The 12,090-nt window shown below is 36.4% G+C and overlaps 2 protein-coding genes across 7 annotated transcripts; one reads left to right on the plus strand and one right to left on the minus strand.

Annotated features, from left to right (window-relative positions):
• Positions 1-302: 302 nt before the first annotated feature.
• On the minus strand, positions 303-7,845 carry LOC130941075 (DNA repair protein RAD4). The gene is made up of 14 exons (XM_057869458.1): positions 7,741-7,845; positions 6,847-6,879; positions 6,653-6,738; positions 6,194-6,487; positions 6,015-6,107; positions 5,740-5,832; positions 5,534-5,635; positions 5,213-5,262; positions 4,247-4,996; positions 2,787-3,030; positions 2,518-2,712; positions 2,241-2,393; positions 1,355-1,564; positions 303-959 (listed from the first exon to the last, which is right to left on the minus strand). Exons 1-14 carry the CDS (start codon positions 7,781-7,783, stop codon positions 549-551), a joined length of 2,757 nt encoding a protein of 918 aa, XP_057725441.1. The 5' UTR covers positions 7,784-7,845; the 3' UTR covers positions 303-548.
• A 177-nt stretch (positions 7,846-8,022) lies between these two features.
• On the plus strand, positions 8,023-11,713 carry LOC130941076 (tRNA(His) guanylyltransferase 1-like). Of its 6 annotated transcripts, none has more exons than XM_057869463.1 (3): positions 8,023-8,248; positions 9,192-10,819; positions 10,989-11,713. In XM_057869463.1, exon 2 carries the CDS (start codon positions 9,251-9,253, stop codon positions 10,817-10,819), a length of 1,569 nt encoding a protein of 522 aa, XP_057725446.1. In that variant the 5' UTR covers positions 8,023-8,248; positions 9,192-9,250; the 3' UTR covers positions 10,989-11,713. The 6 variants fall into 6 exon arrangements, with proteins under 6 accessions (XP_057725446.1, XP_057725445.1, XP_057725444.1 ...); XM_057869462.1 differs by having other exon boundaries at positions 9,187-10,819; positions 10,964-11,712; XM_057869461.1 differs by having other exon boundaries at positions 8,023-8,244; positions 9,187-10,819; positions 10,964-11,712.
• The last annotated feature ends 377 nt before the right edge of the window (positions 11,714-12,090 follow it).

Genomic DNA, 12,090 nt, shown 5'->3' on the forward strand with positions numbered 1-12,090 from the left:
AGATGGAGAAGATGATGATGACAACTATCTCACTTGGCTGGGATTTGGTAAGTAAAATTACTTCGCTTTGTATGCTAATGGCTGTGGGCTGTGGCCACCTCAATATTTTCAATATTTTTGGGAACATTTTCATTTCTTCTGCAGAACAAAATCCTAAAAGAATTTGGACCACACCCCTCTAATTTTTCCTCCACTTTGTTTGGTTCTGATTTTATTCCTTCTTGAAATTTGTGATACTTAGTGCGGTATTAAACAGATTTATAGTTAAGCAATTCAATTGGGCTCCATCTTTTTTCCCTTTTGTGGAGGCCTTATTTGGTCCCCTCTTAAAAGATTAGTTGACAAACATGTCTTCTATATTCTGTGAAATTGCATTGACAAACTGAAGTATGTTTAAGATGTACATATCTGGAAAAGTGAGTCCCGAAAATACAAGGGTTTAACTGCTTTCAAGTTTCATCAAAACTCTGCATCCAGACAAAACGCGTTTTATACATTTTCTTTTTGTTGGGGGTGGGTGTTTTACATGAAGGTGTTTCGCATAGATGCTACAATTCTTCTACTTGGACTGAAAATCCACATTGGCATCGTTTTGTTAATAGAGAGGTTCCCTCATCAAAGCTCTCATACTCTTTCAAAAACACATGCTCATGTGCTTTACCAGGAGTACTTACCAAAGCTTCCAGATCGAGACCGCTATCATTCTTGCTTGTGTTTACTTGCTGGTTTTTGGGAGTCTGATTCTTGTCATAACTATCACTCACTGTGGCATTTGATTCCTTATCATTCACATGTTGGACTTCAGTCAAAATCTCTGATGACAAACCATTATTATATCGATTTTTCAACCTTTGGCGCGTTACGATAGATGAAAGCAGCTGGTACCACCGACGAAGAGCCTCAGCTTCATCTCTTCTCTTCTCTTCTGCCTGCCGTCTTTGTTCTTCCTCGGCAAATGCCTGGGAAATGGAGAAAATCAAGGAAGAGGTAAATGCAGAGAACTATAAAAGCAGGATGCAAAAGTAACAATTTAACATCCTGGAGTCAAGGAAAAAAACCAAATTTTAGAGGGGTGAAGATGAAATTGAGTGCTTTATTGTAACTAAAGAGGCTAAGGGATTTCTATCATTATTATTAATATTATTTTTTTGAAGGCCAAGAGATTTCTACTTTTCTACTTTATATAGCATACGCAATTTTCATGAACTGCTTGCTAGCCACAGTAATCATTAGATTCATAAGATTTAAAGAACTAAAGAGCCATTTACTTAGTTGATAATGTGACAAACTTTTCACATGTCAAATTTCAGTTTATCTGCAGCAATATTATTTCTTTAGCAAGAAAAAAGAATACCTCTAACAGTACATCCTTGAACTCGGCACACACCACAATACCATCAAAGACAGGGTATGAACGCCCGTTTTTAAATTCAAAACCAACCATAGCAGGAGCATAATCAATTTCTAGCTTCTTTGCAATTGAAAACGCCCTTGGAAATCTCAGGTGCACGGTCCCTGGTGGAAGACATTTCTCAGACCAAACATCTACCTGACCACGTTCGTTCTAATTCAAAACAGGAAATGCAACAATCAATAATAATAGAATTCATGCAATCACATAAAACAAGATGTACATATGTGCATATTCCAGCTAGCAGATATTTATGATTATAATCTTATAAATGCAGTGCAGTAAGCCAGTAAGTACATAGGGGCAACTAGCTTAATTTACTCAGAGCTCCGTAAGTCTCTATTCAATCATACAAAAAATACATCTTCAGCCGTGCTCCACATACACCAGATGGGGCCTCAAAGCACTGTTTTATTAAACTGACTGGTGAGGTTTTGACTTGCCAAACTCCCTTTATTGGACTTGGAAGATGGTTTTGGCTTTCCTTTCTTCTTTCTTTTTATTTTATTTATTTTCAACCTCATTGTCTACAAAATACAGTAATTTAGAGCAAGACGGTCTTCATCAGGGCAGTACACTGAACCTGTTCGAATATGTAGTTGCTATGGAAAATAAGCCTGGCTAGACCCAAATCAGAAAATGTCAAACTATTATATTGTATATCAAGTGTTGATCCAAGGAGCAAAATGCATGGAACATACTTCTACATAAGAAATCTTGAAGGATAAACCGTTTAAGACGTTAGCAAGGAATTTCTAATTTTCTACCATCAAATTATCTTCATACCTATACTTTTTCCGAGTATTTTGCAGAAAGTAACAGAAAATACCTTAGGTACTATCCCATTCATAGCATGAGGCAAATTTAATGGTTCCAACTGCCAGCTCCCATAAAGTTTAATATTTTCCTTAGAATCAGTGCACTCATAGTCATCAGCTTCAAAATCTTGTAAGTTCTGGGCCTTCACGGAAGGTTTAAGCTCCTGAATGGATTTTTACATTTTTTTTTTTAAATTTTGGATAAAGAATCAAACAGATGTAAATCAAAAGGGAAAAAATACAAGGAAATCAGGGGAACAACACTAAAAAGTGTTTGCAAGATGAGACCTTCACAGGCAGTTCATTGGCTTTAACTTGCAGTCCTTCCCTGAGCCATCTCTCTTTCGTCTTAACAGTTTGCACACAAGTCCGAGGGTAAACATGGAAACCTCCACATAAGCCCAGAATTGGACCCTTTGGGTGAAGTACTTGATACTTTGTAAGCCATCTTTCTATGGCATAAAGTGGATGAGCTTTGTAGGCCTGCAAGGGGAAAGAGAGCCTTAAATTATATACACAATATAATTCTTCATGTTTTAAGGGTCACTTCGAAATACCTGCTGGTTAGTTGGAAGAGGCTCAGTTAATGCCCTAGTTTCCAACTCAATATCCTCAAGAGAGCTCCGTGTAGGTACGAAAGAGTCACTCATGTTGGATTGTGTAGAAGTGATGTGGTTTGTTCTCGAAGGAACCACACCTCCAGTTGCCCCCGATTCCAGGTCCCTCAGCGGTGCCAATACTGAATCCCACCACATTGAATTAACTCGTTCCGATGCTATCTTATACCATTTCATGCAATACCTAATACAACAAAATGAACAAGCATCTTCAGGAAATGAGACATAACCCTTATGAATCACTAGTCAACTAATTGAAGCTACTAATCAGCATTAAAATTTAAGAGTTGAGTGGAGGTAAAAATGCATGAGCTACCTTCTGAAAAATACAGCTATGTCTGACAGGAAATGAAATATTTATTAGGCAACTCTACTATGTCACAATTCAATTTTATGGTATTCAAGAAAAAAATCAGACAAAGATTAGCTTCATGGAAAGGTAAACTATTTAATCATGCTGGCAGAGTATGGTTAAGTCTGTTCTTTCCTCTTTACCCATCTATTCTATGCAAGCCATGTGGTTGCCACAATCTATTTGTAATTCCATTGATGCTTGCTTGCGAAATTTTATTTGGAGTGGCAAGAGCAATGATAAAGGTTTCAATCTCGTAAGATGGGATAATATTACTCTTCCAAGGGAGTACGGCGGGTTGGGAACTATGGATACAAGACTAAGAAACGTAGGACTTTTGGGAAAGTTAGTCTGGAATTGTTTGACACAAACTGATAAACCATGGGTTACAGTGTTGTGTGATGAGTATGTCAAACAAGGATCATTCTTGCAAGCTACTAATACTATTCCTATTAATGGGTCTTATTTTGGAAGAGTATAATCAACGCAGTAAACTTCCTCAGAGAGGATTTTCGGTTTAAGTTGGTAATGGGTCTCAATCTTTATGGTATAATGACTGGCTTAGTATACGTCCAATATGCTCTATGGTATCATTTGTAAACATCTCGGACACACATCTAGTGTATCTAATTGTTGTGTAGTGACAGCTATTTTTCCTTTCCTGTTAATAAGTAATTCAGTAATAATCATGAAGGTTTTGCCATAACTTATAAATATTCCATTAATTTTTCTCTCACAAGGGTAAGAATGACTGAAAATATATACTAGTGTACCAGTATATCAATTAATATAATTAAGCCTGCTATGCTTTTTCACTTCAAAACTTGTCATGCTGCCTATTTTGCATCCAGCATGAACTCAATGGATTTTTGTGCCAGTATTGCTCATCAGATCAGAGAAACAAATACTCTATCCTACGATCAAGAGTAATCTCCCAAAACAAATAAAATGAAAGCTTGAGCAGTAAAGCATCCGATGAACACAGCTGTTGGGAATTTGAGTTTAAATAAAGCTTCAAAATGAACACAAATGAAGGGGAAACTCTAACCTGCGGGTCACATCTTTGGCCCCCTGCCCAGCAAAGGCAACAACATATCTCAAAGATGTTTTGCATGCAGCTGCCATAGCTTCAACCTTGTCCTCCCCATCAATAATAGAATTCACGACATCAACATGCACCCATTTTCCTGTCAAATTCTCTTCGCTGCAATATACTTCTGCCCAATACAGAGGTGATCCTACTTTTTTTGATCCTAGTGCTGTGGAAATTACTTGAGGGGGCGTTGAAGATTCTCCACTTATATCTCTCTTCATTTTTTTTGATGGAGAAGAAACATTTGCTGCATCATCATTTGTATCCGACTCCAATTTACTATTCAAGGATCCAACTGCTGTAGCAGAAAGAGCCATTTCCAACTGCATCTCAAATTCAAGATCCCCTTTTCTCTTTGATCTACAAGATTGTTCAGAAAGACACGGTTTGGAGTTCTTATCTTGTGTCTCAGAAATTTGTGACTTGGACACACTATCATTCAAGTTTTCAGCAGTGGGAGGATTATTAGACTCAGACACATGGCTTGTTGCACGACCTTTTTTACTTCTCCGTGAATTCCCACAAGAGCTTTCACAGACTTTTTCTTTCTCATTGGTTAATGATTTTCGTGTTGAATTAAAATCCAATTTTTTCTTAGACACCATTGGTGTTGAAGTATTAAATATCCCCTTACTGGATCTACCTGCATCTGATCCCATGGATTGATTTGGTTTGAGAGATGCAACATCCAAAATGGATACAAACCTAAAATATAGCATCAACAAGAAATTTAACTTAACTTCACATAAATGCTTACCAGAAGAAATTAAATTCTTCCAATCTTATCTCAATAATTAATATTATAAAAAAGAGAAAGGAAATAGTACGAAAGGAAAAAAGATGAGTGGATTTCTGTTTTTAGAATACTTTTGGATGAAAGAAAAGAAGATGAAAAGAGAGGAAAACATAATGTTGCAATACCTGGTTGTAAAATTCAAAGCTCTAAACAGTGCAACTGATAAAGCTGCAATCTGCAATTACATAAATATTTTTTAAGAAATTCATGTTAATTTTGTTAGAGGATTATATTGCATGAACTCTACAGATGATACAACCAATCTGATCTGAAGAAACTTTATTTTAGAATAGCATGTGTTATACACCTCCCTAATCATATTAATATTATGATGATCGATGCAACCCTTATTGAAGTATAAACTAAATATCTAGTCAAATATATATATAGTCACTAGTCAGGAAGTAAATATTGAAACAACAAGGCTCTAGTAAAAGAAGGTCCACCTCTTCAGGACTACCCTCACGTGATTCTAAAGCTGATGACAAAGCAAAGTGTAGTGATGCTTCTGCATTTGTATAGTTTCGAACATGAAAGTTATCATGGAACTGCAAACATTACACACTAGGAATCAAAAAGGATAGAATGCGTGGTACAAACTAAGCACTAAATGCAACAAAACAAAGCATATAATTGCTGAATCAAAGCATACCCATGAAATTAAAGGATGTAGAGCTCTTGATGTGAGTTTTGTGACATTTGACAACTGGAGCAAGTGTGCTGGGAGTAGAGAAAGCAAAGAAGCCTGCCATTATCAAGAAGTGCTCAATTTCAGAAGCAATTTAATTATCATAAAATAATAGATATTAGGGAGGCAAGATATGAAAACACAATTAAGTTATTTATAATATCCAGTTTTTTTATACTTAAAAATGTTACTAAGAATTTTTATTCATTAAAAAGATTAAAAGGTTATCAAGGATTAACCTGAATAAGAGGATCATCACAAGCACTATCTATTAACCTTCCACGAGCAAGTAAACAAAGCAAATGAACCTTGTGTACAAGTTCAGCCAAGTCCTGAAGAATTTACTAAATTTTTAGCAAGTGGCTGGAAGTTATACTATTAAAGCCAACTATGCTACTGGTAAAAGATAGTAATTAACCTTATCCTTGGCAGAAGCACGACGAGCTTGTTTCTTCACAGCTGGATCTGGAGTCACATCAAATTCAATAGTCACAGGGCTATCATCCACGGGAATGGTGCCCTCTTCCCAGTCTGAGTCATCTAGTTCGCCCTTGTCGTTCAAGTATCCTTGGTCTATACTTACGTTATTACATTTCTCCTCTGCAGAAGTACTTCCTATGGGATTTCTATGATTATGTCCAACCTCTGAAGTCTTCGGTTGGAGGATTTGTTCCAATATGTGAGTTCCATTTTGTTCTGTCTCAGACTCCAGCTATAAGAAGATCAAACGAAGAACATGAAACACTAGAATTTTCCAACATCACTATAAAACGTCAAACACTGACAATGAAGTTATTCCACTTCCATGTTACTAAGTCAACAAAACAACTGCAGTTAAACTTATGAATAAGTAATGATAACAAATTAACAAACCAACCATCATCTTTCTCCTCCTGCCACCAACTTTATTAGCACGCTGTAAAAGTTTCCCCACTGCCTCCCTTGATATTTCCGACAAAGTTCCTGAAATCCAGTGTAAACGTTGGCAAATCATGAGTAACATGATTTGGCTCAGTAATTGAAATTATATTATAGAATCATTATCACTAAGTGATTGAAACTTGCTCTGACCTTCTGAATCTTGTTGTGATCCTGGTTCATTTTCTGCAATTTCAAAAGCAAATGCCCGTAAATAATGTGTGACCATTAGAATCATTTGGATCAGCAATATGCACTGGGTTTTGTACATGCTTCAACTGAAAAAAAAAGAGGGAAAAGAGAGGGGGGGGGGGGGGGGGGGAATTTGACCTCCTGTTATGTTTTCGTTTCAATTTCACTAAGAAAGTGATTCCTGACTCAAGGACAACTTAAATTTAAGGAAAACAAATACTAATGCTCCCATGTTATGGATTTATAGTTTCATTTCAACCGTGGAAGACAAAATTTGAATTTCATTGCTGTCAAAAAATCCGTGCGGAAGAAACTGCATACATCCATCCACCCCAAAAGCAGAAGAATACTAGTTAAATAATCCTTAACAAACTAGAAATTTAAAAATTGAAATTCAAATTAATTATTTGAGACACTGTTATGCTTCTTACATGCTGCAAGCTGCTAATTCCATGGGGAATAAAAGTTTAATACAGGGAGACACCCATGAAAGAAAGTGTATATATATATATATATATATATATATATATATAAGAAATATTGAAGCACAAGATGGATATAACAATGTACACCTGAAGAAAAAAAGAATGGATATGCAGTTTTCTGGAGGAATAATAAATTAGTTATTGGCCTAACTAATTAGTTATCGGCGCAAACCAATCTTGGACGTGGATAGAATTGAATAACCATTTTCACAAGCAAGTGATGAAAACAAGTACATTTTCAATGTCATGAGATGCAATGGAACTAAAAATGACATTTGGATGATGACGTTGCATCTTCCATGTGATTTCTGAGGAACACTGAAAAGGAACATCAAAGCATAGATAGATAGAGAAGGATAAAGTTAGCTACCTGAGACTGAGGATTGCCCCTTCCGCTGGCTTCTTCGTCGCATTGTTCGTTTCGTTCTTCACTCTGCAGAGAAAGAGGGAGACGAGGGTTAAGAAGTGAACCTCCTCGCGCTCAAAGCTGTTGCTTGTGTAGGAAACCGCGCTTGTGCTACGCTGCGTGCGTCTGCACCACTACCTTCCAATGCACACGCAACAAATTAAATGACCGAAAACACCCTCAAGGCCTCAATGGAAGTAAAATGGCACGAAAGCCCCTGAGAGCCATTAAAATTTCAAAATTACCGCGGTTGGCTTGTGTGCATGTTGTGGAGAAAGGACAGCGCCAGTCCCCCCCCTGAGAACTGAGAGTTTAGGCTCTGTCGGTGAAACCCTAAACCCCAGCCGCCGCAGGCAGCCGCCGTTCGTTGGTGGTGGTTGGTTTTCGGGTTCAGTTAGTCGTCGGTCGCTCCTCCTTCTCCTTCGTCGTAGGTATCCCTCTGCTCTGCCGTGCTCGCCGAAGATTCTGGTAGGTGAGTCCTCTCCTCTTTTCTGTGTTCTTGCTGTGTTGTGTATTGGAAAGTCGTTCTTGCTGTGTTATGGTACGGAATGCTGTGCTGTTGCAATTCTTGCAATCCTCTTTGCTGTGTTTTTTACTGTTGCTGTGTTCTTATTATGGTGTTAATAATTGTTCTTTTTGCTGTGTTATTGATTTATTGTTAATAATTTGTATTACTGTTATTTTTTTGTTAATAATCTTGCTGTATTGTTCTTGGTGTTATATTGAAACTGCTGCTGGTATTGTGGTTATTAACAATTTAGACATAAGTGTCATGTTATTTACATGGTTTTGATTTTTGTGCTTGTGCTTGTGCATTTTTAGTCTTATTTCAAAGACGAATATATGGAAGAATACTATATGTATATGCTGCATATTTATGCTTAGGTGCTGACTCTACATAGCTCTCTTCTTGAAGTTCTGCTCTTTATTTATGATTTATGTATTAGAATTGCTAAATTCTTGAACTCATACTTTATAATTTATGTATCATTTTATTATAATTTGGTTACTCTGGTTGAACCATTAAATCAGTGAACAAGTAGTTAGAATGGTTCGATGACAGTTCGATTTTCAGAACTTTGGATATAACAATCATTTTCTTTTGGGGGAAAAAATTGTCTAGGCTTCTAGTGATTTTGATAATCACTTTTCTGTTAATATTATCACCCATTCATTTATTTTTATTTCACTTTTACACAATACATTTAACCTGCGAAATGTAAATAATTGAGGAAATGTTCAATTTGTTCTTGAATTTGTGATTAATTTGTATTTTTAATAATTTTGATATAGTATTAAGATGTAATGCTTTTATAATGAAGAGTACGATTTTATAGTATTAAAATATGATTTTTTATAAATGAAGAGTACAATTTCATATAGAAAATAACTAACTCAAAATGCCTCTAGTGTAGTTTGTACAGGAAAAACATTCTTCGTAGCATGATCTGATTAATATTTTTGAAACAACATAATGGCAAACAGCAAGTATGAGTATGTCAAGAATTTTGAACTGGAGGATGAGGTTATGTTTCCCAACTTCATTCTTGTTCGAATCAATGGCCGTAACTTCACCAAGTTTTCTCAACTCCACCAGCTTCACAAGCCTTATGATGAAAATGCCTTGAACTTGATGAACTCTTGTGCTGTTTCCCTCCTTGAAGAGTATGCAGATATTGTACTTGCTTATGGGTTCAGTGATGAGTACACTTTTGTTTTCAAGAAGACCTCCAAGTTTTATGATAGACGAGCCAGCAAAGTGCTATCCATCATCACTTCTTTTTTCTCATCTGTATTTGTGACAAAATGGAGTGACTTCTTCCCACAAAAGGAACTGCAGTATTCTCCTTCCTTCCGTGGGCATGTTACGAGTTGTGCTTCGGTAGATGTCCTCCAAGCATATCTATTGTGGAGGCAAAATATCTGTCATGCAAGTAATCAATACGATCAATGCTTTTGGCGTCTTGTCAAACGTGGCATGGATTTTAGGGAAGCACATGATTTACTCAAGGGTGCTGAGAAATGTAACCTAAACAATCTTCTATTTGATGAGTTCAATGTCAACTACAATACACTGGAGCCCATATTCCGACAAGGGTCATGTGTCTTAAAGGCTGTGGTTGATGATATTGTGAAGTACGCAGATAATGGGGTTCCCATTAAAAGACAAAGGAGAAAGATTATTACAGTGCATTCAAAGAAGATAGCAGGTAGAAAATTTTGGAATGATCAAACTGTTCTTTTGAAAGAGCTTGGTTGTTTTGTGGAGGATGTTGACAATGTGAAACCAGAGTATGTGAAGTCCTTTGAGTTTGATAGCAAGTTGATGCCGTTGACATGGATTGTAATTAGAATAGATGGTTGCCACTTCCACAGATTTTCTGAGCTACATGAATTTGTGAAGCCAAATGATGAGAGAGCCCTTAATTTGATGAATTCTTGTGCTATGACTGTGTTAGAAGAGTTTCCTCACGATATAGTCTTTGCCTATGGGGTTAGCGATGAGTATAGCTTTATTCTTAAGAAAACCACTGAACTTTTTCAAAGAAGAGCTAGTAAAATCGTCTCTACTATTCTGTCATTCTTCACGTCCACTTATGTGATGAGATGGAAAGATTTCTTCTCGCAGAGTGAGTTGAAGTACCCTCCTTCCTTTGATGGACGAGCAGTGTGTTATCCATCTACAGAGATTCTAAAAGACTATCTTTCATGGAGACAAGTGGATTGCCACATCAACAATCAGTACAACTCATGTTTCTGGAAGCTTGTTGCATCCGGGAAACAGAAAAGGGAAGCCCAGCAAAACTTGAAGGGTGCTCAGTTGCAAAAGAAAATTGAGGAACTAGCTATTGATTACAATAATTTACCAGCCATGTTCCGACAAGGATCCTCAGTTTTTTGGGACAAGATGGACAATGCTCTCACTCATCAGCAGAATGGAAAGTCTTCGGAAAGTTGTGGAAGGGTCATTGTAGAACATTGCAATATCATTGGATCAGGATTTTGGTTGGAACACCCAAGCATACTTGAAGAGAAGCAATAGGTATAATGCTCACTCTGAAAATTAAATTTGATTACTTGTCTTTGGCTATTTTTTTGCTATGACAAATTTAAAGGATGATATATGCGAGACTCTTTTGCAACAAATATAACTACTTTCTTAATCACACTTTCGATATAAATACAGGGTTTTCTATCTGCATTTGATTCAGATGCATGGCTTGGATCATTTTATTTTGGTGATTGCCAAGGGACTTCTGGTTTCTTGCTTTCTTCGAATCTGGAATTCACTTCCCATCCTTCAAGATATAGCTGGTTGAGGTCCTACCTTGAACTCACAGTGCTCTGTGTCTTGTGCAAATATGGTATCATCTCAATGTCACCTGAGACACTTTCGAGATTCAACAGAAGCAGCAGTTGCGCGAACAGTCTCATTGTTTTGATGAAGTTCCCTGGAAAATCATGAAGATGCAAAGGGACAGGGACAGGGACAGCGGTAGATCGAATAAGAGGCTAGCGCATGCAAAAACCATGGAGGGAATTTTGGGCAGTGGACCAAAGTTTTGATGATGAGGGGAAGATATTGGTGTAGAAAATGGTATGTTCTCTGTTTTTCGGGCGTGAGATGATTATTGACTTATTTAAATATTAATTTAGAATTTTTCTATCTGATGTTAGTATCACACTAATTTATGTAAGGTTGCACTAATATCACATCGTACAATTATGAAATTTATTATATCCGTATAGATATAGCCATATAGGTAACTATGTTTATTTGTGTCTTATGAGTTATGATATAAAACTAGGTTGTCTTTGTGTCTTGTGATTCTAAACTATGTTGTATTTTAATTTTATTACTGCAATATATTTATTTATCACGAATTTCTTTTCATGCGGGCTTTGGGTCCCTGAATTAGTTTAGGAACCTAGGATATATAACCAGGTTGTATTTGTGTCTTACGATCTAAAACTACGTTGTATTTTTGGAAGAGAATTATTTTGTTATTATTATTCCTTTTTTTTTTTTTGGCAAAATTGTACACACTACACAGAACAACTTAGATATGTTCTCTTCCTTTCTTTCCTTGGGACTTGGGAGTAACAATTTGGAGATTTGTTAACAAGTGACGTAGGAACATAATAATAATAATAATAATAATAATAATAATAATAATTTGACGATGATGATGATGATGATGGTGATGATGATATTTTTGCGACTTTTCAAAGCTTTCTTGTTTTTCAACCGTAGAGTAAACGTTTAAATTGGTGCTTAATAATTTTTGGATCAGATGTTTTAGTTTATTTTTA

This window comes from Arachis stenosperma, chromosome 7 (genome assembly GCF_014773155.1).
Source record: "Arachis stenosperma cultivar V10309 chromosome 7, arast.V10309.gnm1.PFL2, whole genome shotgun sequence".
Lineage (NCBI taxonomy): Eukaryota > Viridiplantae > Streptophyta > Magnoliopsida > Fabales > Fabaceae > Arachis > Arachis stenosperma.

What these genes read in the sequence shown, in the direction of transcription:
- LOC130941076 (XM_057869463.1), top strand. Translation starts at nt 9,251, where the DNA reads ATGGCAAACAGCAAGTATGAGTATGTCAAGAATTTTGAACTGGAGGAT.
- LOC130941075 (XM_057869458.1), bottom strand. Translation starts at nt 7,783, where the DNA reads ATGCGACGAAGAAGCCAGCGGAAGGGGCAATCCTCAGTCTCAG. An exon ending in GTGAGGGTAGTCCTGAAGAG is followed by an intron (nt 5,263 to 5,533) that starts GTGGACCTTCTT and finishes ATGTAATTGCAG; the next exon opens with ATTGCAGCTTTATCAGTTGC. An exon ending in TCAAGGATGTACTGTTAGAG is followed by an intron (nt 960 to 1,354) that starts GTATTCTTTTTT and finishes TCCATTTCCCAG; the next exon opens with GCATTTGCCGAGGAAGAACA.